The sequence below is a fragment of the Phascolarctos cinereus genome, unplaced genomic scaffold, assembly GCF_003287225.1.
Source record: "Phascolarctos cinereus isolate Bilbo 61053 unplaced genomic scaffold, phaCin_HiC Scaffold_7;HRSCAF=346, whole genome shotgun sequence".
In the NCBI taxonomy this organism is placed as follows: Eukaryota; Metazoa; Chordata; class Mammalia; order Diprotodontia; family Phascolarctidae; genus Phascolarctos; species Phascolarctos cinereus.
This window is the reverse complement of record NW_027556180.1, coordinates 87,070,845-87,097,024: the sequence shown is the minus strand read 5'-3', so window position 1 is coordinate 87,097,024 and position 26,180 is coordinate 87,070,845. Positions and strand designations below refer to the sequence as shown.

Genomic DNA, 26,180 nt, shown 5'->3' with positions numbered 1-26,180 from the left:
AGGGAATGGGCGGAGCTTGCAGACTGGATCTGCGCGTGTGCACAAAGATTTTTTCTTGTGGATTTCTGCAGCTTGTCTCTTCAGTTTCTTTGTTGCAATCAGATTAGTACCTGGCACCTAGTTTAACTGTTTATAAATTGATTGAACTGGCAAGGCTAAAGTGTGGATTAGTTTGGGGCAGGGCCAGGCAGACATAGAAAAGACTAGGAAAACGCTCTCTTGGATATCTGCCAGCTAAAATCCCCTTGGAACTGACCTTTTCCTTGAGGGGAGTTGTCTTGCAATCCTAGAGAAGAATCAGATCTTAAATTAAACTAGGGAGCAGTCATCATTGATGGAGTGCTTGGATCCCAGTTTCTCCCTGGCCTCAGAAACACTGTCCCTGATAGTTTCCCTCCAGACCAAAGACCCTATCTCTGGAATTGACTCAAGAGTGGGCCTAGTGAGGCAAACTCTCTCCCTGTTACAAGAACAAGCTGAATTTCCCTTGTATGAACAGGACTATCTTGTACCAGCAGAACTATCATGTCCTGATGCGCATAGTTGCCATTTACAATCCAGAGGTCAAGTTATAGATGTCAACTCCTGAAACCAGCCTAGCATTACCACCAAGCCTATAAGGAGCAAAGAGAAGACTGAGCTGTGGCAGAGAAGGGAGATATGGAGGACGCTCTGGCTCTACGGGCAAGTCAGCTCGGAAGACTTAGTCAGGGGTGAGGAATCGAAACTTCACAGAACAAATATCCTTAATAAAAGGATTTGTTCTATAAAACTTGGACTCGGTCAATAGGCTGCACCGAGGACCTAGAAGGCCACCTGTGGGCTTGAGGCCAAGGTTCCCCACCCCTGGCCTAGGCTGAGGTAAGTAGCCAGAAAAGGTCAGCTGTTTCTTCTGTGTTCTCTCTAGATACTTATCTATCCACAAATCTGCTGTTTTGTTACCCAAACAATTCCAGTAAAATTTGCCTTTGACACAAAGAGGCCAGGAGTTAACTAGAGACAGATTTAAATGTAAATGTTAGGCAGAGTGCTCAATCTGACTAGGTGTTAAGAACAGTCAGCATTTATTAAGGGCTTAACACCTGCCAAGTAAGCATTAGTCAGTGAAAATACAAATAAAGCAGAAAGACAGTCCCTTCCAGGAAGCTCAAGGAATTCACATTTAAAAAAAAAATAATACTTTATTTTCCCCAATTCTAACATTCCCAATGTAAAAACAATTTTTAACATTCTTTTTTTTTAAAGTTTTGAGTTCTAGTTCTATCCCTTCCTCCCTCCCCTCCACCCTCCTGCAATCTGATATAGGTTATATATCTGCAGTCATGTAAAACATTTCCATATTAGCCATTTTGTGCAAGAAGGCTTAGAAGGAAAGGGAAGGAGGAAGGAAGGGAGAAAGAGAAAGAAAAATAATACGCTTCAGTCAATATGCAGATATCAGTCTTTCTCTTTCCCACTTAACAGTATTTTATTTTTTTCCAATTACACGTAAAGATGATTTTCAGTATTCACTTTTATAAGATTTTGAGTTCTAAATTTTTTTTCTCCCTTCCTGTCTCCCCTCCCCCCTCCCCAAGACAGCAAGCCATCTGATATAGGCTATATATATGTTGCCGTTTGGAGTGCTGGGAACCTTGAAATGTAAGGATACAGGGTAAGTCTGCCTAGAAAGAATTTGAGCCCTCAAGACTTCTTTCAGTCAAGGGAGCAGTATATTGTAACTCCAATAAGGAAAAGGCAGAATTCCTAGTGAATCTGCAATTTAATGGGGGTTAGACTAATATTTATGTGCAAAAAAAAGACAGTGAGAAGATCTGGATGGGATTAAGGAGTGATAAATAGCCTGGGCTGGGCCAAATACAGACAATGAAAGGAGTTAAATGGTCTAGGTTGATCAGAGAGCCACAGTGAAAGGGCTATTGAGTATCTAGGTGGGCTGAGATGGGCCTGATGGTAGTGGGGAGAGGGGACTGGGTTGTGTGGGAAAATCCAGACACTGAGTTCTTTCAAAGCATGGTCTTTTCCTTTTAGGGGTCCAAGTCCCATCACCCCATCACATGTACAATCATATGAAACTTATTTCCACATTAGTCATGTTGTGAAAGAAGAATCAGAACAAAAGGGAAAAACCACAAAAAAGGAAAAAACAAAAACAAAAAAAGAGAAAATAGTATGTTTCAATCTGCATTCAGACTCCTTAGTTCTTTCTCTGGATGCCAGTAGCATTCTTCATCATGAGTACTTTGTGATTATCTTGGATCATTGTATTGCTGAGCATAGCTAAGTCATTCGTAGCTCTTCATCATATAATATTGTTACTGTGTACAATATTCTCCTGGTTCTGCTCACTTCAATCTGTATCCAGGAACTTACGTTCTAACAGGGGAGACAATATGCAAAAAGGAGCTGAAAGACATGGGGATGGAAAACATGCCAGGATGGGGGCATAGCAACAAAAGTCCTGTGGAAATGAGTCGGCAGTACAGTCCAGGGAGGGGTGAAGACATCTTTGGCCTTGGTCTTCTCCTTCCATTAGAAGTTCTAGGAGGAACCAATCAACCTGTACACTTCTTAAACTTAACCTGTCCAAAACAGAACTCAGTATCTTTCCCCCTAAACCCTCCCCAGCTCCTACCTTCCCTATTACTGTAGATGGCAACACCATCCTCCAAATTCCTCAGGCTTGAGAGAAATGATTATTAATAACCAATGATTTGGAGAGATCCAGGGGCGGGCAGAGCCACAGTGGCAGAGTGAAAGCAGTGACTTGCTTAAGCTCTCCCCCAAACCCCTCCAAATACTCATAAAAAATGGCTCTAAACAAATTCTGAAGCAGCAGAACCCACAAAAAGACAGAGTGAAACAAATTTCCTGCCCAAGACAACCTGGATGATTGATCAGAAAGGTGTATCGCAACCGGGCTAGGAGCGCAGCGCAGCGTGGGCACGCAGGCCGCAACAAACCTGGGAGCAGGCCTTAGAGGACTGAATCACCGGCAGCTGTGGAGGTTTCCAGACTCCTCAACCCACGAATGCCAAAGACAACTTAGAAGGTCAGTGGGAAAAGTCTCTTTTGGTGCTGAGAAAGGAAGGCGGGGTCTCAGCTTCATTCCCCAAGAGCGTGGTCCTCTAGGGGGCAGCTGCTTCCTGAGCTTCCCACCCACAGATTGAATGGGAATCCAGTGGATGATCAGAGAGGGACTGCAGGGATCTCTTTGCCAGTGCTGAGGCAGGAATCTCTTGCTTTGCCTGTGTGTGGATCTGGGTCACAGTTCTGGGCGGCGGTGCTGGGGTGAGGAGGAGTGCTGGCATGGTGGAGCTTGGAGTGGCTGTGGAGAGAAACCCCTCCTCACAGTTACGGGACAGAAAGGAATACTTGTGGTCACAGGCCAGGAAAGGAGTAAACACCTCACCCCTTATCATACCACCTTGGAAGAACTGAAAATTTACAGGTCCCTACAAGTATCTCTGAAAACAGCTATACAAACCCCTGAAGCTTGGGGACAGTACATTCTCCACATTGGAAGCAGACTCTTACCTTAACAAACAGTTTAAAACTCAAGTAATTGGCTGGGATCATGAGCAAGCAGCGCAAAAAGAGTCAGACTATATTATTTTACTTTGGTGACAAAGAAGATCAAAATATACAACCAGAAGAAGACAACAAAGTCAAGGCTCCTACATCCAAAGCCTCCAAGAAAAATATGAATCAGTCCCAGGCCTTGGAAGAGCTCAAAAGGGATGTTGAGAGATCCAGAGTTCCTCCCTTTCTCTATAGCCCATAGACTATATACACATAATACAAGTTTATTAGAATAGGTCCAGCCCCTAATTATAATATTCATTCTCTTTTTATTAGCCAATTGGAGTTGATTGCCATCCTCAGGAACACCTCTCTTCCAAAGGTATATTAGCTGTGACCCCACCACCATGAGGGGTCTTTGGCATTTGAGAGTGCCACTAACCTTTTATTAAAATGCTGGCATTATTAATAAAATGACTAATTACCAAGAAATTATCTCTTGAATTTTTTAAATGTCACAGGCTCAAAGTTTAGGATTTATCCTAGACTCCTCACTATCTCTTACCTCCCATATCCAAGCTGTTGCCAAGGTCTTTGGATTTCATTTCTGCAACATCTCTTGTATACACCCCTCTTCTCTCTGCTGACCTTACCAACATTCTAGTATAAGTCCTCATCACTTCACATCTCGGCTGTTGCAACAGCTTGCTGGAGGGTGTCTGCCTCCCAAGCCCTCCCACTCCAATCCATCCTCTGTTCACCCACTGAAGTGATTTTCCTAAAGCAGAAGTCTGACCTTTTCATTCTTCTGCTCAGCAAACTGTGGTGGTTCCCAATGACCTTCAGGATCAAATACAAAATCCTGTTTGGTGTTCAAAGTAATTCATAACCTTCTCCTGCACCCCTACCTTTCCAATCTTCTTACACATTACTCCTCACCACATACTCTTCAATCCAGTAACGCTGGCCTCCTGGCTGTTCCAGGAACAAGACACTCCACCACTCAGCTCCAAGCATTTTCACTGGCCTAGAATGCCCTATGCCTAGAACACTTTGCCTCCCCATCTCTGCCTACTGGCTTTCCTGGTTTCATTTAAGTCCCAACTAAAATCCTTCCTTCTACAGGAAGCCTTCTTAAACCCTCTTAACTCTAATGCCTTCTCTCTTCTAATTCCTATTTTTCTTACATATAGCTTATTTGTACGTATTTGTTTGTCGTCTCCAATTAGATTGTGAGGTCCTTGAGGAAAAGGACTGGGTTTTTTGCCTCTTTTTGTGTTGCAAAGCTTAGCACGATGTCCAGCACACAGTAAGTACCTAATTAATGTTTATGGATTGATTGAAACTGAGGGATTGAAACTGAGGGAAACAGAAGTTAAGTGATTTGCCCAAGCTCGGCAGCTAGTAAGTGTGAGGCTGGATTTGAACTTGGATGGTTAAGAGCCTTGTTTAAGGTTTTGTGGCCACATGGCTTGTATCATTGGCAGGATTAGTCCTGCTTTTTCTGACCAGCACCCTATCTGTCTCCACAAAGCCATTGCCAGAAGTTTGATTCAGCTTTAATGACAAGGATGTAAATTACAATTTTATGAGAATAAATTAAATTGTCTACCTATAACTATTGAGATAGATAAATATTAATGTTTTCTGTTATCTTATAGCATAAGATAATATTTGCATGTATGATATTTTGATTATTCACTGCTAGCTCTTAAATCTAGAGGCTTAATATATTTCTGGGTAAAACTTATGCATTACTTAATTTAAATTTATTTATAAACCTGAAAGTCTAAAATACTGTTTCCACAAAAATTGACTTTTATGAGAAAAGTAAACAACTTGTTTTATAAGAGGCTCAGAAATTTTTAAAAAAGATAAAACTTTTCCCAAGTTGTGTGCATTTGTTTTATTTTGTTTTTTTAAAGAGTAACAAATCTAACAATACACTTTATTATTAGCTGTGAAGATATCGTTTTCTGTAGTATGTCACTTCTGAAAACTAGACTTTTTCTTTTACATACTTTCATGAAGGAAGCCATTAATACATGTATGAATTGTTCTCATAAATATTTTCTAGAGACAGAAAAGTAATAAGCACAGGGTCATGGTGTTTTGTACTGTTCTGGTTCAGCTTTTCTTCCTTCCATCATTTCATAGTGGACAAGTTTTGCAGAATTAGCTTGAAGGGCCCATACCCCTCTCCTTACAAAAAACCAGCTGTCTTAACTCCTTATTGGGAAACAAGTAGAAAGATGGAGTCTGTGGCATAATGAAGCAGTGAACAAGAATGAGGTGTTTCCTGTGTTGAGCTTGACAGAATTTTGTCTAATACATTATAGTTATGGAGCAAATGGGTTGGCATGAATGGTAACATCTTTAATGTGTACATCATTAAGAGGCCGAAAAGTCTTTTCATTTACTGGCAGCTTCTCTAGTTCATCCAAAGTCTCTAGGCCATCTATTACCCTAAAAGAAAATAGAACATTCATGAAAATTCTTTTGGAATGATAAATTCATGGTTTTTTTAATTCCTCTAGCAATTATAATTCCTATTATAATTCATGTGGCAATTAGTCACATCACGCCTTGTGATAGCTCATCTACTTCTGTAATAAAACTGCTGCTGAGGTTTTTTAAAAAATTGATTTCAACTTGTTATTGTTCAATTTATTATGTGCGTGTAACTTCTTTTCTCTGAACTTCAGTGTCCTTGAGAGTAAAGCTCACATCTTATATTTTTGTATATGACACAACTCAGGCACAAACATAGCAAAAAATTTGGTTTAATTTTGATCTGCTTTCTTACTGCAGTGTCTATCTATCTGTAGTATATAGATCTATATATAGAGTATAGACCTATACTACAGTGTATATATGTGAATATATACATACCCATACACACACACACATATATATATAGTAGAAGGCAAAAGTTCAGGCCTCCAAACTTTTATATTCTTGGTCAACTACAAGCAATAGGTGTAAAAAGTTCCTACTGCAGCTCAAGAATACAGCATTCTACCTTCATTCGTAGCTAGTAGTTACTCTAGATGGTCACACATGGGACAAATACATAAAACAGAGTAGCTTTTAAACCAAATGCACACAAATATAAAATAGTATCAACATTATTACAATCAGCTATAAGGTTAATGAAGCTCATTAAATTTCCTGAAGTAGGAAAAGGCAGATGTCATTTTATTTTGTAAATTTATTCCACTGATACATGTGGAACTATCGTACTTGCACTGAGCAGCTCTAAATTTAGGTTGAAGAGAATGAAAAGAGACAATAGAAAACAGGAAAATACAAATTCTGAATGCCAGAAACAGAGAGAAAAGAAATGCCCCATGTCAACTTAGGAGCACACGTTTTTAAACTTTTTTTTGCATCACAGATGCCCTTGGCAATCTAGTGAAGCCTATGGATGCCTTTTAAATGCATAAAATAAAATCCATAGGATTACAAAGGAAACTAATTATACTGACATATATTATCAAAAGATAGATTTTTTGAATTCATTATTTTATTTTCCCCCACTTACATGAAGAAATAATTTTTAACATTCATTTTTAAAACTCTGAATCCCAGATTCTCTCCTTTCCTCTCTCTCCACCCCTCCCCCCCAATTTAGAAGACAAGCAATTCAATATAGGTTATACACGTGCAGTCACGCAAAACACTTCCATATTAGTCATGTTCTGAGAGAAAACAAACAAAAAAACCCTTCAAGAAAAATAAAGTTAAAAAAAGTATGCTTCAATTTATATTCAGACACCATCAGTTCTTTCTCTGGGGATGGATTTTTCATCATAAGTCCTTTAGAGTTGTCTTGGATCACTGTATTGCTGAAAATAGCTAAGTCATTCACAGCTGATCATCTTATAATATTGCTGTTACTTTGTCCACAATACATTTCACTTTGCATCAGCTCATGTAAGTGTTTCCAGGTTTTTCTGAGAGCATCCTCCTCATCATTTCTTATAGCACAACAGTATTCCATCATAATCACATTCCACAATTTGTTCAACCATTCCCTGACAGGCAAACCCTCAATTTCCAATTCTTTGCCACCAGAAAAGAGCTGCTATAAATATTTTTGTACATGTAGGTCCTTTTTCTTTTTTTTTTTTAAATCTCTTTTGGGATATAAACCTAGTAGTGGTATTACTAAGTCAAAGGTTTTTATATTGCTTTGGGCACAGTTCCAAATTGCTCTACAGAATGGTTGAATTAGATCACAACCTCCACCAACAGTGCATTGATGTCTCATTTTTCCCACATACCCTCCACCATCTGTCATTTTCTTTTTCTATCCTATTAGCCAATTAATAGGTATGAGGTAATACCTCAGAATTGTTTTAATTTGCATTTCTCCAATCAATAGTGAGTTACAGCATTTTTTCATAGGGCGACAGATAGCTTTGATTACTTCATCTGAAAACTGTTCATATCTTTTGATCATTTATTAATTGGGGAATGGCTCTTATTTTTATAAATTTGACTCAGTTCTCTATATGTTTGAGAAATGAGGCCTTTATCAGAGAAACTTGCTTCAAAATTTTTTTCACAATTACTATTGCTAACTATTTCCCTTCATCCTATTTCCCCCCATTTATTCTATTTTCACTCTGTCCTTCCTCAAGTGTCTTGTTTCTCACAACCCCCTCCCCCAATATGCTCTCCCTTCTATTACCTTGCCCCCCCTTTCTCTTATCCCTTATTCTCTTATTCATCTGAGTGTATATTTTGATGTTCCTTGTCACCACAGTAACTTTCTACAGTCAGAATTTTTTGCCGTTGTTTGCTCAATTTTCCCAGCCTATTTCTTGACTTAATTCTTTGTTGTTTTTTTTAATTCTTTTTTTCAAATTTTTTTAGGCAACTGGGGTTAAGTGACTTGCCCAGGGTCACACAGCTAGTAAGTGTCAAGTGTTTGGTCTGAGGCCAGATTTGAACTCAGGTCCTCCTGACTTCAGGGCCGGTGCTCTATGCACTGCGCCACCTAGTTGCCCCTACTTAACTCTTTGTTAAAGTAGGGCTCTGCTTCCAGGGTGGAGGATGCACTGTCCCAAGTTTCAGGGGTTTTGGTGTAGCTGTTTTCAGAGATACTTCTAGGGACTTATAAATTTTCAGTTCTTCCAAGATGGTATGATCTAAAGACAGGTGTGTTTACTCGTCTCCAGCCTGTGCTCTGGTCTGTGAGTGACCACAAACACTCTTTTCTGCAAGAAGGGCTATTGCTCCACCACAGCTGCAAGCTTTAGTGTGCTAGTGCTCCTCCTGGCCCTGGGACTGCCACCCAGGACTTCGCTCTGGAACAGTGTATGGGAAAAGCAACAGAATCCTGCCCTAGTGCTAGCAAAGACACCCCTGTAATCTACTTCTGATCAGCTGTCTGACCCCCTTACTGTCTGCTGGCCAAGAGCTCTGCAAGCAGCTGCTGCCACTGCTAATTCAGTGGCTCCCAACACCTGCTCCTGGTTTGCTAAGGCTGGGTCTGTGCTCCACTCTCACCCATAGGACAGACCTTTCTCACTGACCTTCTAAATTGTTTCTGGCTGGAAAATTATTTCATCCTGTCCTTTTGTGGGTTCTGCTGCTCCAGCAATTGTTTTATGGCATTATTTGAAGGTGTTTGGAGGGGTTTTGAGAATTCAGATCAGTCACTGCCTTTTGTCTGCCATCTTGACTCCACCTCCTGTCAAAATTATTTTTTTAAAAATTCCCTGGATCTCAGGTTAAGAACCCCTGAACTAAAGTTCTGTTAGGATTACAGCTTTATCCAAGATGGTTAAGAGTGATATAACTTTTCTTACTTATATAAGGAAACCCATGAGATATCTCAAATTCCTGGGAGGTGGATATTTAAATTTTATTTCTAAAGAGAACCATAAAAATCCTAAAATTTAATCTCACTAGAATCTCTTGGTCTCTGTCTCTCTCTCTCTCACACACACACAGAGTCTCTCTCTCTCTCTGTGTATATATATGTACATGTGTGTATATATAGATATATATACACACACATATATATACATATACATACGTGTATGGCAGAGGGAGAAAATGTGCACAATAAACACCTAAATAACTGGTTTTCCATTGGTTTGTAAGTAACAAGAGGCTCTTTGAAAATGATGGTATTGGTTTGTGCTGTATTTTAAGTACCCTGGTGTATCCTTACTCAAAAGAAACTCAAAAAACAGTGTCTAGAATACTCACTTTCCAAACACCGTATACTTCATGTCCAAATGAGGCTGCTTGCCATAAGTAATAAAGAACTGTGATCCATTGGTGTTTGGGCCATTATTAGCCATGGATACAACTCCTCGAACGCTGTGCTAAGAGACCATCAAAAATATCAATTTAATCATATTTATTAAGAAGTACTCTGAATTTAGGCCTGAGATAAACATGCTTTGCCACTAATGAGCTACATAAACAGAGGCAAATCCCCTTACCACCTTGAGCTTTAATTACTTTACCTTTATCCCTTATAAAATGGACTAAACTAGACGAACTCTTCTTTGGGGAGTAGGAATTGGACTAAAAAATTCTGAAATTCTATAATACATAATAATCACATAATGGTATTTTTAAAAAGTGGATGAGAATATCAGAGTGTTAATTGAATAACTCAAAGGATGTTACTATGTAGTCCGTCACCAAGCCCAGCATGTACTGAACACTAGGAACACAACCACACAAGTATAAAAGTCCCTGCCCCCGAGGAACTTATTTTCTACTGAGGGATTTTCTACATGTTCACAAAAAAGCAAATACAGAACAAAGGCCTCTTGAAGGCGGTGGCACTTCATCTGAGCCGTGAAGGTAGATAGAGATTTCAAGAGGTAGAGGGCAGAAAGGACAGCATTTCGGGCATGGCCAACCTGTGAAAAGGCCTGAAGGTCAGAGAGGATACTGTATACAAGGAACAACTGGGACAGTTAGCTGAAGTATGGTGAGCTCAGCTAAAGGAGAATAATGGGTAATCAGCTAATAGGTTGGAGCCAGAATGTGATAGATTTAAATGCTTTAGATGCCAAATGGGTATTTGTACTTTATCCTTTAAATCTGGTGAACCTGAAGAAAAAGCCTTTGCCTAGAATACTTTCCTTCCTCATTTCTGCCTCCTGGCTTCCTTCAAATCCCAACTAAAATCTCACCTTCTACAGGAAGCCTCTCCTATTTCCTCTTGTTTCTAGCCCCTTCCTCCCTTAATTATTTCCTGTTTTTTCCCTAATTGCAAGGACAATTTTTTTGCCTTTGTATTCCTAGCATTTAGCGTTAACTACAGGCACATATTAGGTGCTTAATGATTTGCTTAGAGACTGAAAGACTTTAAATGCCAAGCAAGCATTTATATTCTATCCTAAAGGCAATCTGGAGCCAAAGTAGCTTCTACAGCAGGCAGTCACGTGGTCAGGTGAATGTTTTGGGAATATCAATTTGTCACCTATGTGGAGAACAGATTAGAGAGAGGAGAGTCTAGAGACAGGGTGATCAGTTAGGAGCTACTACAAAAGTTCAGGTGAGAAAAGATGAGGACTCCAACTAAGATAGTTGTGATGTAGGTAGAAAGAAGGGAAGTGGATTTAGGAGGGAAGAAAGTAAGTTGTTTTGGATATACCGAGTCTGAAATGCCTATGGGATACCTGGGAGAAGACGTCCAGCAGGAATTTAGAGATGTAAGCCTGGAGATGAGTAGAGATGAGGGCTGGATATACAGATTTGGGAATTATATAAATAGAGATGACAGCTCAATCCATGGGAGCTGATGAGATCTCAAAGAGAGTGAACAGAGAAAAAAAGATGAGAGGGCCCAGGACAGAGACCTGGGCTTCACCCATAAATAAAGGACGGGACATGGATGAGGAACGTTAAAAGAAGACCCGTTGGTCTTCCAGGGAGAAAAAGAACCATGACAGAGCAATGTCACAAAAACCAAGGGAGAAAGGACATGATGAAGGAGGAGCTTGTCAGCAGGATCAAGAGCTGGATTGAGGTCAAGAAGGCTGAGGAAAAACCACTGAATTTACCAAAAAAGAGATTACTGGCAACTCTGGAGACCAAAATTTCAGTTGAGTGGTGGGACAGAAATCAGAATGAAAGGGGTCAATAAGTGAGTGGGAGAAGAGAAAGTAGAGGCAATGATCAGAAGTCTCTTTTTTTAAAAATTTGGCTATGACAGGGAAGACAGATATGGTGAACTGCTGGAGGGGATGGCAGGGCCAAGTGAAGGTCTTTTTTAAGAACTGGGAAGACACTGGGCATGTCTGTAGGTAGTCTCAAGAAAGAGTCAAGATGACGGAGAAAGAAGTAAGTCGCTCTTACTGTCCCTTATTAACCTCTGAAAGCCCGGAAAATATCACCCCAGGAAAAACCCTGGAACAGCTGGACCAGAAGAAAGACAGGATGCAGCAGTCTGGTAGCCCAGGTAGCTTGAGGGATTAACCAGGAAAGGCCCCTCTTGCCCTGGGAGAAGGAGAGTAGTATAGAACGGGAGGCATCCCAGCAAGCTAGCAGAAAGCCCCACCTCAGCACACCTGAAACCCAGGCGGTGGAGCAGGCAAACACCAACACCTAGACCCCCAAGTGCCTCAGTAAGGGCAGAGGAACCCAGAAGAAACCAGCTCAAAAAACCACCAGGTGCCTGGGCATTCTAAAGCAACCAAGCCTCCCAGTGCCTCAGCAAAACTAAGAGAAGCAATGCTCCAAGGGGCCCCAGGTGGATAAACATCCTGCAACATCCATCTGAAAGGAGCTGAAAGGAGCTGAAGACAACTGAAGACAGTGAAAGGAAGGAAAGGCACAGTGAGCAGGAAATCTCCAGGGGCCAGACTACCCAATCCTACCCCTAGAGTTCCAGTGTTGCTGATTCCAGCCCAACACCAGGTAAGCTGCCAGAACCCTACAGCCTCCAACTACCAGCATCAGAGGCCTCAGCACACAAAGCCAATGACCAGGCCCTGGGTTCCCAGCACAAGAACCTTGGGTCAGGGCCCCCTGCTCCCCAGCAGGAGAGCTCAATCTCTTTAAAGGCCAGGAAAAAAGCAAACACCATGAGCAAATAGAAAGAGTCAATGAATAAAAAAAAAAATCTATCATTAGGCAGAGATGATGATCAAAAGGGCAACCTCCTGGAAGAGATGGGAGCTAATGGAGTCCAGTGCAAGTTGTTCAATGTCATGAAACTGGAGAAGAATGTTACCATGAAGTTTCAATGTATTAATAACAGCTCACATTTATGGACTGCCTTTGTTTAAAAAATCAGACCTGTGATTTCACTAGTACAGGCAGCTCATCATGAATAACTCCCTTGGCTACCAAGGCAGCTCGTAACCTTCTCTGCAACTCGTCTGTGAGAGAAGTGATTATTAATAACCAAGGATCTGCAAAGATCCAGAGTTCCCCCTTTTTTTCTTAGTCCTCATTTCAAAGTTCATTCTCTTGAAGGACTTACTGACAGTGAGATTGCATTAACTTTCTTAATTTTTTTCAGACCCCATCCAAGTGGGGAAGCCATGGTGCTCTACTCAAGATCTGGAAGGGGATAAATTCTTTGAATAGAATGCCCAAGGCTGGGGGTAATTCAGAAGTAAATGACATAATCAAAGTTAATTAGAATAGGTCCAGCCCCTCATTGACACTGATTCTCTCATTGTTAGCCAATCAGAGCTGACTGTCACCCTCAGGAATACCCCACTCAAAGGGCACATGAACTGTGAGCCTGCTGCCATAATTGTCTTTGGCCTTGGAGAGCGCCACTGACCTTTTATTAAAATGCTATCAGTATTAATAAAATGACTACCCAGAAATTATGTATCTTGAACATTTTGGTTTTTTTTTATTTTGTTTTGTTTTTAGGCAATTGGGGTTAAGTGACTTGCCCAGGGTCACATAGCTAGTAACTGTGAAGTGTTTGGTCTGAGACCAGATTTGAACTCAGGTCCTCCTGACTTCAGGGCAGGGGCTCTATCCACTGCACCACCTAGCTGCCTCTCTTTCTTTCTTTCTCTCTCTCTAACATTTTAAACATCCCATCTGAGAGCTCTCTGGGGGGGTTAGAGATTAAGTGACTTGCCCAAGGGCACAAAGATAGAAAGCAAGGGAGGAGAAGCCTCAGGTTCCAATAACAAGGGGATATCTTTCAAGGAGCTGGTAACTCCCAGTGGTGACTTTATTTCTAGCAGAACCCACTAACTACAAGAGACCCATGAAGGAGTGGTTCTATCAGTTTAATGAATGATCAAATGCTACGAACAGGATATAAAATAATGAGAAAAGACTCGTGTCTATAAGCTCTAGTATCAGACACAGCAATACTTAATGCAATGGAATAACTCAATATCCTCAGTTTATATTGATGCTAGTAGATAGCGTTTAATGATTTTCATATTCTAATTTAAAGGGGGAAATTCTTCAAGGCATCTCGGCAAAGTATTTATTTTTTCTTTTAATTTTTGTTTTTTAATTTGAACTTAAAACCTCAAAAAAAGAGCATTCCCATACATGCATCAGAATGTTAACTTTTTTTTTTAAAGAAGATACCATCTAGCAGCAACTGAAATACACTGAAACTGTCCTTGAGAGGTTTGGTACAAAATAGTATTTAATATACTATATGTAGATATACTAGTATATCTGCAAAGCTTAAATGGGAACAAGATGTGCCAATCTAATATAAAATTTTGACTGATAAGCAAAAAGTATAATAAATGTTCAGTCATTTTTCAATCCTGTCCAACTCTTCGTGACTCCATTTGGGATTTTCTTGGCAAAGATACTAGGGTAGTTTGCATTTCCTTCTCTAGCTCATTTTACAGATGAGGAAACTGAGGCAAACATGGGTAAGTGACTTGCCCAGGGTCAAACAGTTAGTTTCTGAGGCCACATTTGAACTCAGGAAGATGAGTCTTCCTAACTCCAGGCCCAACATTCTATCCACTACAACACTAATATAATAAAAATAACAATAATAATAAATTGCAGGGTTACATTATAGGACAAGGTCAAGCACTAACCTATGTTAAGTTTAATCACAGCCATTAAGTCATGAAATATGCAAAAGAAACTATCCAAAATTCATACTTACAAAATCATGCTAACTTGTATCTAATGAGTTAATTCAGTTTGAAAGTCTCCAACTTCTAATAGTGAGAAACCTAAGGTACCAGAATAATACTGAAGAATAGAGAGATACCTTAAGGTATTCACTGTATTCATCTTCAAATTTCCTGCCCCAGATACTGTTGCCTCCTTTTCCAGAACCTGCAGTACAATAAAATTAATATTTGGTTCAAGTTTTTAAAAGAAAAAAGGGAGGAGAGAAAGTTATTTTTAGGAGGAAGAAAATGAGGTATTAAGACCCTAAAGCTTTTAAAATGATCCATCTTAACAGACTGCAAACTAACATGTCCAGATAGTTTATCTCACCTTGTAAAATTGTAATATATGAACTAATCAATGAAAATGAAACGCCACCCAAATAACAAGAAGAATAATTCACTTTAAAGACTACTTACTAAAACAGTACCTACTGGACTCTTAGACATTTTTTTGATAACACACTACAGCATAATACAAAAAATCCCAGCCTCTACACTTAGGATGATTTTTCTTTTCCCCCTTCATTCCCAGGTAGAAAGCTGGTAATGAATTAAAGCACTCACCTGTTGGATCTCCTGTTTGTACCATGAAACCCTTGATATTTCTGTGAAATATACACCCATTGTAGTAATTACTAGCACAAAGAGCCAAAAAATTCTAAAGAATATGAAAATAAAAGTTAGGAAATTCTATAGCAGTGATGTTTTAAAAATTAAATAAAAACACTTGATTCCTCAAACACTATGGCTGATGGATTTAAAATGTACATTTCAGGCATTAATCTGGATGCTCATTGTAGTTTATACTTAATTCTTGTCAATAAGCAACTGAAATAACTGCAAAATATTTTTTCGTACAACATTACAATCGTGTTTGTGTATTTTCTACAGAAAATAAAGTAGAAGACAAGATTTCAGGTTCCTATTCTGTATAAGGGGGTTGAACTAGACCTGTGGTTCTCAAAGGGTGGTTCAGAAAGCAGTAGGGATCCCTATATTCTTTCAGGAGGTTCTCAATATTAACACTATTTTCATGACAATACTAAGACGTTTTTAATGCCTAATCCATTAAATATTGATAGACATAACCCACATAAACAGAAACTCTTTGGCAAGGTGGATCCTTGATAATTTCAAAGAGTGTGAAGGGGTCTCTAAGACCAGAAAGTGTAAGATTTGCTGAATTGTGAGACACTAAGATTCCTGATACTCTTAAATCCTATGATGCAAGTCACTTCTACCATTGAGGAGTCCATGTCATCTTTGTTCCACCTTTGACAAGCAAAGTCTACTTCTCAGGGTGTGTCACAGTGACACACAAGCCTTTTGTGTAGGGATTGGACTAGATGCCCAAGAAGGTCCCTTCCAATTCTCAAATTCCATGATTCTTTATTCTGAGTCTGGGTGCCAGAAGCAAGCAGTGGCCTTTATGCTGCTCTCCTTCATTCACTGATAATTTGGAGAAGTTCAGGGACTTCTCATGATACTTCCAAGTGATAGATAAGCTACTACCTACCTACTGGTTAGGATAGCAAACAGAAATCTCTGTAATATCATTTTATCATAAAAGGCATTTATGAAGTCCTCAATTATGCAATATGGTGTTAAATGGTAACATCGGACCTATTCCCTCAAATATAAACACATAAAACAAGATATTTAAGAAGCCAAAAGACCCATTGCAAAATCATTAATCTGGTGTTCTGGTTACTTCTATATTTTCTACATGAAAACTAAAGCCCCTTGATTCACAGTGAATTGTACACCTTTACACTGGTTCACAGACTTAGTGCTGGAAGGGATGCTACAGATCATCTTGTCCAGAAGCGTCAAACTCGCAGCCCAGAACCAGATTAAGATGTAATTGGGAAATTTTTAACAAAATAAATACAAATACAACATAATGTTAATTTGTGATTTTCTAAGTTAATATGCAGCCCAGGATCCATTTCTATTTGACTTTGACACCACGAATCTAGTCCAGCCCAATCATTTTACAGATGAGGAAACTTGAGGCCCAGAAAATTAAGTGACTTGCCTAAGTAGTAGCGGGCAATTACAGGACTTAACCCACGTTCTCCGACTCCAAATCCAGAATTCTTTCCACTACGTCACTAAAGTGTTCTGAGCCAAGTTATTATTAATTTCAATACTTACTTCACATGACTTGGGTGTCCGCTCACAGAAGACTTCTATTTTAATATCACCTACATCTGTGTGCAATGTCACAGACTAAAAAGGGGAAAGAGAACGTGAAAATAAATCAATTTTCTTCAATTGCATTATGTACTGTATTATTGCCAACTTAAAAACTCAGATAACAATCCAAATAGAAACAGAATTATATAATGATGCTTCAGAGGTGACCAACCGAAAAGAAAAAAAAGGTTTAGGAAATAAGGAAAGCTGTTTTAATGCCTCCAGAAAATTATTTAAGTAGGTATCTTTTTTAAAAAAATGACAACATCATTCATTTAAAAAGCATCCTTAAACTCTTTGGGAGTTACACTGATAAGGACAGAAGACCAGTACATGGCTCACAACAGCCTCTTCATGCTCCAAGAACAAAAATGCAGGATTGGTATCCCTCAAACATAGCCCTACCACACTCTGGCAATAACACCTATTTACGACACAGGTGGCTGAAGTTAAATCTCCCTGTTCTCCCAAATCCCTGAGATCACGATGCTCTGTAATGAGTGAATGTTAACAGTTCTTTCAAAGTTCTTTCCTGTGAGACTGTTCCTTCTCAGTCTCCTCTGCTGGATATTCACCTAGTTCACATCCACTAATTGGGAGTATTCTCCAAAGCTCTGTCCTGGACTCTCCTTTTTGTCCCCCTGTGCTATTTCGCTTGGTAATCTCATCAGCTCCCACGGATTCAGTGATTATCTAGGCTGATGATTCTCATATCTTCTTATCCAACCCTGAGCTCTCTCCTAATATCCACACTCTTATTTTTTTTTTGGGGGGGGAGGCAGTTGGGGTTAAGTGACCTGCCCAGGGTCACACAGCTAGTGAGTGTTAGTAAGTGTCTGAGGCTGGATTTGAACTCAGGTCCTCTTGACTCCAGGTCTGGTACTTTACCCACTACACCACCTAGCTGCCCCTGCACTCTTATCAAAGTGGTTGTCTCCTAGAAACCTTAAACACATGTGCAAAACTGAACTTTTCATCTTTTCCCCTAAAACCTTCCCTCCTCCTAACTTTCCTATTAGTATGGCAACAACACCATTTCTCCCATTCACCCAGGCTTGCAACCTAGGCATCCTCTTGAACTCCTCACTCTCTCTTATCCTCTCTATACAATCTGTCACCTGCTGATTCTACCTCCCTAACATCTTTTGTATATGCCTCCTTCTCTCTTCTGACAGTATTACCACCCTGTTACAGGCTCTCCTCACCTCATACCTGAACCACTGCCACAGCTGCTGGATGGTATCTCTACCTCAAATCTCTCCCCACTCCATTCCATCCTCCCCTTAGCTTTCAAACTGACCTTTTCCCAAAGCACTGGTCTGATCACACTATTCCTCTGTTCAATAAATTCCGGTGACTTCCTATCACCTCTAGGATCAAATATAAAATCTTAAGTTTAAAGTTCAAAGCCTCTCATAACCCGGCCCTCTTACTTGTCCAGTCTTCACTCTCTCCCTCCTCATCTGGGCTTCCTGGCTTCCTTCAAGTCCTGGCTAAAACCCCACTTTCCACATGAAGGCTTTCCCAATCATCCTTAATGCCAGTGCCTGCCCTCTGCTGATTATCTCTGATCTATCCTGTATATGTCTTTTTTGTACATGGTTGTTTGAATGCTTCTTTCTCCAGCAGACTGTGAGCTCCTTAAGAGCAAGATTATTTTTAGTCTTTCACTTAACAAAGTGCCTGGCATATAACATGTGCCTAATAAATGCTTGCTGATCAACTTGGTGAATACAACTGTACTTTTAAATATGCAGTCACCTTCCTCCTTTCCCCTCTCCCCCATGTCTTTTTTCATCCTCTTTTCCCCCACGCCTAAAGGAGAAGACTGGAGGAAGAAGGTCCCCAGTGTACACTCACGCCTCTGCCATCCTTCCCCACCCCCTCCACTTCAGGGACCATTTTGGAATCACTTGAGCCAAAACAAAAACTTCTCCATTAAAGTTGCTATAACTCACATTTAGCTTCTATTTTCTGCCCTCCCAATTCCCTCTTTCTACCCCAACCTGCCTACAAATATAAATAAGGGATATCTTGTGGCTTTTTAACTCAAAAAAGGAAAAAAAATTAAAGAAAAATTTAAATAGTCTTATAGAAAGTTTAAATGTTATTTTTTTTAACTTTCTATTACTGCCTAAAAGCACTCTACTCTTGCCACATTCACACTTTTCACTTTTCCTCTCTTTAATGATCAACTTTTCATGAAAATCTCTAACTACAGTTGCCAGTTTTATCCTTATAGAAAACAATCAGCTGTACACAAACTGTTACACTATTCCACAGACATGTGGAAATTCAACAATCTGGCCACAAGAGTGGATCAGTGACCACGCCAAAAATCTGCAGTCACAAAATCAAACCAAAAGGATGAAAGTAGAAAAGGTTCTTCAAAGGCCTCATGATGGAAAATGCTATGACCAAACAGGAGATAAAGAACATTATGAAAAGCAAAATGGATGACTTTGATTACATTAAATTGAAAAGTTTTTGCACAAACAAAGTCAATGCAACTAAGATTAGAAGGAAGGTAGAAAATTGGGAAAGAATTTTTACAACCAGTCTCTCTGTTAAGGGCCTCATTTCTAAAATATATAGAGAATTAAGTCAAATTTATAAGAATACAAGTCATTCCCAACTGATAAAATGGTCAAAGGATATGAACAGGCAGTTCTCAGATGAAGAAATTAAAGTCATCTATAGTCATATGAAAAATGCTCTAAATCCCTATTGATTAGAGAAATGCAAATCAAAACAACTCTGAGGTACCATGTCACACTTATCAGATTGGCCAACATGACAAAACAAGAAAATGATAAACGTTGGAGAGGATGTGGGAAAATTGGAATGCTAATACACTGTTGGTGGAGTTGTGAAATGATCCAACCATTTTGGAGAGCAATTTGGAACTATGCCCAAAGGGCTATAAAAATGTGCATACCCTTTGACCCAGCAACAGCATTTCTGGGGCTATATCCCAAAGAGATGAAACAAATGGGAAAAGGACCCACACGTACAAAAATATTTATAGCAGCTCTTTTTGTGGTGGCAAAGAACTGGAAACTGAGAGGATGCCCATCAAGTGGGGAATGGCTGAGCAAGTTGTGGTATATGAATATGAGTGGGATTGAGACCACTTACCCAAATAAAAATTCAGAGGTTTCTCTCAGTAGAAACAGAAGTTTTATTCTAGCAAGTCTCACGTGAGAATTGGGCATCACCTACTTAGGGCGGACTGGAGTAGGGAGGCAGAATACAAGCAGCAAGCAAGCAGTTACATACCCCTAGACAAACAATTCTAAGAAAATCCCACCCTCCTGAATTTCTTTATCCTCATTGGTTGAGGTAAGAGACCTTACATTCTACCCAGAAACCAAGAGATACATTTTACCCAAAACAAGCTTGGGAGCTAGAAGACTGCCTTATCTGACAAAGATAAGGCTGGGGTGGTGGTTACAAAACAAGGGAGGGGGTGGGCAACAGATGCATGACCCCATCACATGATTTACAGGAAAACGAAACTTAGGCTCAGCTAATGCTAAAGCCTTAACTAAATTTTGGGGCATAGCTTTCATTTCATATGAGAAACTTTCACTTGTCCCGCACAAAAGTAATGGAATACTACTGTGCTATAAGAAATGATGAACAGGCTGACTTCAGAAAAACCTGGAAAGACTTCTATGGTCTGATGCTGAGTGAAGTGAGCAGAACCAGGAGAATGTTATACACAGTAACAGTCACATTGTACCATGACTAATATTGATAATTAACCCTTCTCAGCAATACAAGGATCTATGACATCTCCAAAGGCCTTGTAATGGAAAATGCTATCCACATCCAAAGAAAGTACTATGGAGTTTGAATGCAGGTCAAAGCATACTATTTGCTATTTTTTTTTCTTATGTTGAGTTTTGTTTCCTCTTTCTGGTGGTTCCTCCTATTGGTTCTAATTCTTACTTACAACATCACTAATGTGAAAATATGTTTAATAGGAATGTATATGTATAGCCTACATCAGATTGTGTACCATCTTGGAGAGGGAGTTGGGGAGGGAGGGAGAGAAAAATTTAAACTCAAAAGCTTTGGAAATGATTGTTGATAAATCTGAATAAATTAATTTAAAAAAATAGAAAAGGTTAAGTTTTGAGCTAGAAGTGACAAGAAGCTAAATAGCTAAACAAAAGTTACACAACCATTCAAGTAAATCCTAAATAACAGAATAACCAAATCCTAGAAGTGGCTAAAATGGACAATCTTTAAAGAATAGACAGAAAGAGATGGGAACACTTAAATCTCTGAAATAACCAGAGGATCAAAAACTGTGACCACTCTGTGCTAGAAGGTTAAATAACACATGGAACTGAACTTTGCACAAAACACCTACATGCCTTGGAGAATAGAGTTTTTTGGGTTTTTTTGTGTGTTTTGCAGGCTGAATAAATTTTTTAAAATTTTTTCTTTTTTAGGTTAACATACACATTTTGAAAACAAACATGTGATTGGGGCTTATATGTTTCTGCCTAATTATTTTTATGTTGCTTGTTTTTCTTGGATGCTTATTTAGTTAATGAGGACTAAGGTTAGAAGAAAACAATACAAGAGCAGAACAAAAAGGAAAGAGAAGTCTCTTACTTTGCTGTGTTGCTTAGGGCCCTGGTAGCAACCGAGCACCACCGAAAATCCTTCTCTTTTCAAACAGATAAAATGATCCTCTGATGACAGCAAAGACAACAACTAACCATAATAACAATTATGAGACACATTAATACAGCTTCACGGTTTCCAAAAAGCTTTTCCTCCTACAACAGAGGATGTGTAAGTATGATGTTCTCCTTCTCGTGAGAAAACATGCTCAGAGACTTTCAGTAACCTGCCTAGGGTCACACAGCAGGACTCGACTCCAGGTCTCTGGCTTCCAGTCTTAGAAGCAGGGCTGCCTCAGAGGGCCAAGGGCCTCAGCTGCCGGGGCTGGGCCCAGGGTCTCACTGCAGTGCCTACTACAGCTGCTCTTGGGATGGGGACAAGGACAGGAAGGCAGGCCCTGCTCAGTCTAGTTGGGAGCCAAGGCTCCAGGCCATGGCAAGAACTGGAGTGGTTCTTTTCCTGTGTCACTCTTAGAGTTACTTTTCAGGTCCCTGTCCTAGATGGTGACTGCCATGCAGATAGGACCTGTCTTATGCAAGTTTGTCTCTTCCCCGGAGCTCAGCACATTTCTGGACGTAGCAGGAGTTAACATAATCAATGGCGATTGAGTCATCAGATGTTTGCTGTGGAAGGAGGTCTATGCTGAATGTCCAATGAAGGGATGGAACCAGGCAGGCCATGGGAGAGGGTAGGGAGGACATGCCCATGGTGGGCTTCTTAGGGAAGGGGACATCTTCCTGGCTGGATACTCCTGGTAAGATGTTCTTGTTTCTCGTGATACTTTTTGGGGGCTCTGGATCTGTGATGTATCTCAAAAACCGGTCTGGCAGCTCTCTGGGGACTATCACTCAGAAACAAGGACTGGCAATGCCCAGGTCCCTGCCCTGCCTGACTACTTCTACCTCTGGGTTTCCTTTCCAGACCTCAGGGGACATGGCTGTGGACTTATCTGAATACCATCTTAGCAGTGAGTTAGACTAATAAGAACACTCCACACACTGTGTGCTCGGCACTCAATGGCTGCTCCAAGCCGGTCATATTCAGCCGTGTGGTCAGTAGAGTGGAAGCTCTGGGAAAGCAGAGAGGGTGTCCTTCCTAGCTCTGTCTCTCCCATGTCTAGCACTTTCCCTCAATAAAGGTTTGGTGAAATGCACCGACTCAATCCTCACAACACCTGTCTATGGGAGCCGGGCTGGCTGCAGGCCCAAGGAGAGGAGGCATAGTTTGCCCCAAATCATCCGGTGGGCTGAGATGAGCAGCAGCTTCTGGGCTCAGCCTAGGGCTCTGCTCTAGTTAGACAATTCTTCTGATTCACTAAAGTTATTTTTTCTCTGGGAGGCTCCCCTTCAGAATACTCCTGATCCTCCCCACCTCCCCCTTGAGCATTTCTTTGTTCCTAGCCCATATATGAGACCAAGGCCCCAAGGCCCTGATTACACACAGCCTCCTGGGGGTGGGAGTCTGTGCCATCACCCTCAGCCATCCCCTGGGCTGGGGAAGAGAATGGCATTTTCTGATAAAAACATACACATTTACAACAAGTAACATTAAAAAGTACTCCTTGTGTGTCAACCTAGTCAGCAGCCCACTTTGTCTACCCCTGTCCTAGCTCTGGTAAAGAGCATGAAGTTTCTCTCTCCAAAGCCCAATTATATGCCAAAGGCAGTTATCACATAAACTAAACAGAATTACCTAAGACCAGTCAGATTGGGCAGGTTTAACTAGATAATCTCTGAGGTTCCATTTAGGCTCTAAAATGACTATAATTCTACAACCAGTTTCATGCCTATAGATTGAGAAGTAGAATTTTTATGCATCTGAACTCTTTAAGTTAAAAATTATAAAGAAAGAAAAACTTTCTTAAGGAATCTATGAAAACTCACCATCCTACTTGTGGATTTCAGGCAGTCCAAAAGAAAGCTGAAAAGAAGGGGGAAAAAGTTTACAAACTTTTCCTTCCTTATTTAATTCAAATATATCTATTTATTTTAAACAGCACATTTACAACAATTCTAGTGAGTCATGGTTAGAGGGAAAGGGCAGAAAAGACCACAAGCAAGAAGGGGAGCTCTGAGAGCCATCCTCCAAATCCAATCCCACTAGGGCTTTGCTTTATTTGTTCCATAATGCAAGCCAGGTGTGTTTGTGTCCATGGATACACATGCGTATGTATGTATGTATGTCCCCTAAGAAAGCCACTGTTAATAAAGATTCACTTTAAAGGAAATAATTTTGCTTTATCTTTTAAACTCTCCAATTTTCCTTTGTTCCAGACCTGTGATCTCGTAGTATAAGTAGCTTCCAAGTGAGGAAATTCCCTCTATTCTATCCACAATTGCTCTCCAACTTATTAATCAAGAAGCATTTAGTAAGCACCTATTATGTACTAAGCACTGTATAGGGGATATAATTCTTGCCCTTAAGTTTATATTCTATTCAGTAAGACACTATATGCACATATAAGTATAAGAACTGGGAAAGGAACTAACCCTGTTTTTTCACTGTTCTAGGGAATTCCCGGGTGAGGAAAAACTCTACTCACACAGATTAACACTTTCTCTGTTTTTTAATAGTTTTAGACAGTTGCTTAGAGCACAGGGAAGCCAGCTCTCTATCTACTAAGCTATTCTACTTCTCATGTAAACGTATACATATGAATAAGAGACAATTTTGTGGGGCAAACACTGGCAACTAGAGGGAATCAGGGAAGTCCTCAGGCAGGAGGTATTTGAGTTCTGTTTTAAAGGAAACAAGGAAAACAAGTGTAAGAGAGTTTCCTGGTACACTGAGAAGCTAAATAACTTGCCCAAAGTTACACAGCCAATATTGCAGTAGCAGGATTTGAACACAAGTCTTTCTGACTAAGGCTCACTCTCTATCCACTATACCGAGGTTCTCAAACATGATCTTGTGGACCCTGGGGGTCCTTGAAACATTTCAAAAGATCCTGCAGTATCAAAACTATTTTCATAATAATACGAAGATGGTATTTGCCTTTTCCCCTCTCATTCATTCATGAGAATACAGTGGAATTTTCCAAAGGCTACGTGACCTGCGAATTAAAAATTTAAAACTGCAAATGCAAAAACTGTTAATATCTCATCTGGAAAACTGTACTTATACCTGACACCATGAGCTTGACAAATTCCCAATTCTTAGATTTTTCTGATGAAAACGCTAGTGATATTAATGACATAATCTTTTTACAGCATTTGGAAGATCTGCATAACTCACTGAACCAATATTTTCCAAATGACCAATTCATAATGTTACAAAATCAAGGGTAAAAGATTCAAAGTGCAAGATCCAACCAATGGATCTTAATGTAACATTGTTCAAAAAGGTCATTGACATTGCAACTAACCTTTAAGAAACTACTACTTGACCAGTTCTGGTATGGTGTCAAAGAATATCCGTAAACATCTGAAAAGATCATTTAAAAAAACCCTTTCTTTTTCCAACTACATATCTGCATGAGGCTGGGTCCTCTTCACATACTTCAATTGAAACAACATATTACAAAAGACTGAATTCGAAACAGGAGGATCCAGCTGTCTTCCAGTAAGCCAGAAACTAAAGAGATACGCAAAAATGTAAAACATTGCTATGCTTATAATTTTTTTGTTTTAGAAAATTGTCATTTTTTAAAACCATGTTAAATATGTTAACATGTAATGAATTTTACAATTACTACATTAAAAATGAGTATTTTAAACATTTTCAGTTTTAATTTCTAATGCAGTATATTATCAATAGCCATAACCCGCATAAATAAAAGCTCTTTGGGGTCCTCAATTGCTAAGAGCTTTAAAGAAATCCAGAGACCAAAAAGTCTGAGAACCATTGTCCCTCAGACACACCAAAAGCTCTCTAAAGACACTGAGGTTGACTTTAAAGGAGTAAAGAAAAATCGGTTCTACATCCAGATTTGATCCCTACTACAGCCCACTCCTACTAAAGACTTGAATATTTAAAATTAAAAAGGCTTTCCCCGCAGTTCAGTCCCTTCCTACTCTCAAATTGTCATTCCGTGATAAACCACTTTTTCCTGTATTTACTTTGTCAATCTGTGATATGCCACTTTTTATTTTACTTGCTTTATCATTCTGTGCTGACACTTTTTCCTTGCTTACTCCGGGTGAGTCGGGATTCCAGGAGAGGGCCAGGTACGATCTAAAGATCACAGGCAGGAAGGGGATGAGTTTTGCAGCCATACTGTTTTTTTGCCTTTCTTCGTACCTCCAGCGCCCAGTACGGTGCAAGCTTGGGACGTGGTGAGCTTGCTAAATACTTGTTGACCCGACCCAATCCGTCAGGGCTCATCCTCGCCCTTGAAAGCGTCTCTAGTCCCAGCCTGTCTCCCCTAGCCTCCCTCTCCAACCCCGCCTCCTCCTCAGCCTACAGAACCGCACTGAGACTTCCCGCTTAAAACACGGGAACGAGAGACCAAGTCTCGCGAAACTATCTAACTTGAGAGCGGAGATGCGGCTGGAAGGCAGGGGCGTGAAAACTACGTTCCTCCTTCCCCTCGCTGTGTGTCTGCGCAGGGCCCGCAACAAACTGCGCTCTCTCCTTCCCTTCATCCCCAACCCGCAGCCTTTCTCCACCGGCTCACCCTACGGCTCCAAACTTTCGAACAGGAACGAAGATTTTGGACCCCAAAACAAGCGGACCGGAAGCGAGTAAGGCCGACGCACAAAAGAGAAA

The 26,180-nt window shown here is 40.2% G+C and overlaps 1 protein-coding gene and 1 long non-coding RNA gene across 11 annotated transcripts; one reads left to right on the top strand and one right to left on the bottom strand.

The window, feature by feature from the left end:
* Positions 1-6: 6 nt before the first annotated feature.
* LOC144454842 (uncharacterized) lies at positions 7-4,014 on the top strand. Of its 2 annotated transcripts, none has more exons than XR_013483400.1 (2): positions 7-861; positions 1,582-4,014. It is a non-coding gene; the product is annotated as an uncharacterized LOC144454842 (long non-coding RNA). The 2 variants fall into 2 exon arrangements; XR_013483399.1 differs by having other exon boundaries at positions 1,578-4,014.
* PPIL3 (peptidylprolyl isomerase like 3) lies at positions 2,278-26,171 on the bottom strand. Of its 9 annotated transcripts, none has more exons than XM_078147573.1 (8): positions 25,571-25,706; positions 23,357-23,393; positions 21,462-21,563; positions 16,791-16,865; positions 15,198-15,291; positions 14,729-14,796; positions 9,748-9,866; positions 2,278-2,376 (listed from the first exon to the last, which is right to left on the bottom strand). In XM_078147573.1, exons 1-8 carry the CDS (start codon positions 25,576-25,578, stop codon positions 2,370-2,372), a joined length of 510 nt encoding a protein of 169 aa, XP_078003699.1. In that variant the 5' UTR covers positions 25,579-25,706; the 3' UTR covers positions 2,278-2,369. The 9 variants fall into 9 exon arrangements, with proteins under 9 accessions (XP_078003699.1, XP_020826691.1, XP_020826701.1 ...); XM_020971032.1 differs by lacking the exons at positions 2,278-2,376; positions 25,571-25,706 and adding exons at positions 5,414-5,988; positions 26,089-26,171; XM_020971042.2 differs by lacking the exons at positions 2,278-2,376; positions 25,571-25,706 and adding exons at positions 5,414-5,988; positions 25,713-25,821.
* Positions 26,172-26,180: the final 9 nt, after the last annotated feature.

Excerpts from the sequence above, each read along its gene's own strand:
- PPIL3 (XM_020971025.1), bottom strand. Across the intron at positions 9,867-14,728 it reads AATACAGTGAATACCTTAAG|CACAGCGTTCGAGGAGTTGT; the intron begins GTATCTCTCTAT and ends ATGGTCTCTTAG. Across the intron at positions 5,989-9,747 it reads AAGTATACGGTGTTTGGAAA|GGTAATAGATGGCCTAGAGA; the intron begins GTGAGTATTCTA and ends ATTTTCTTTTAG.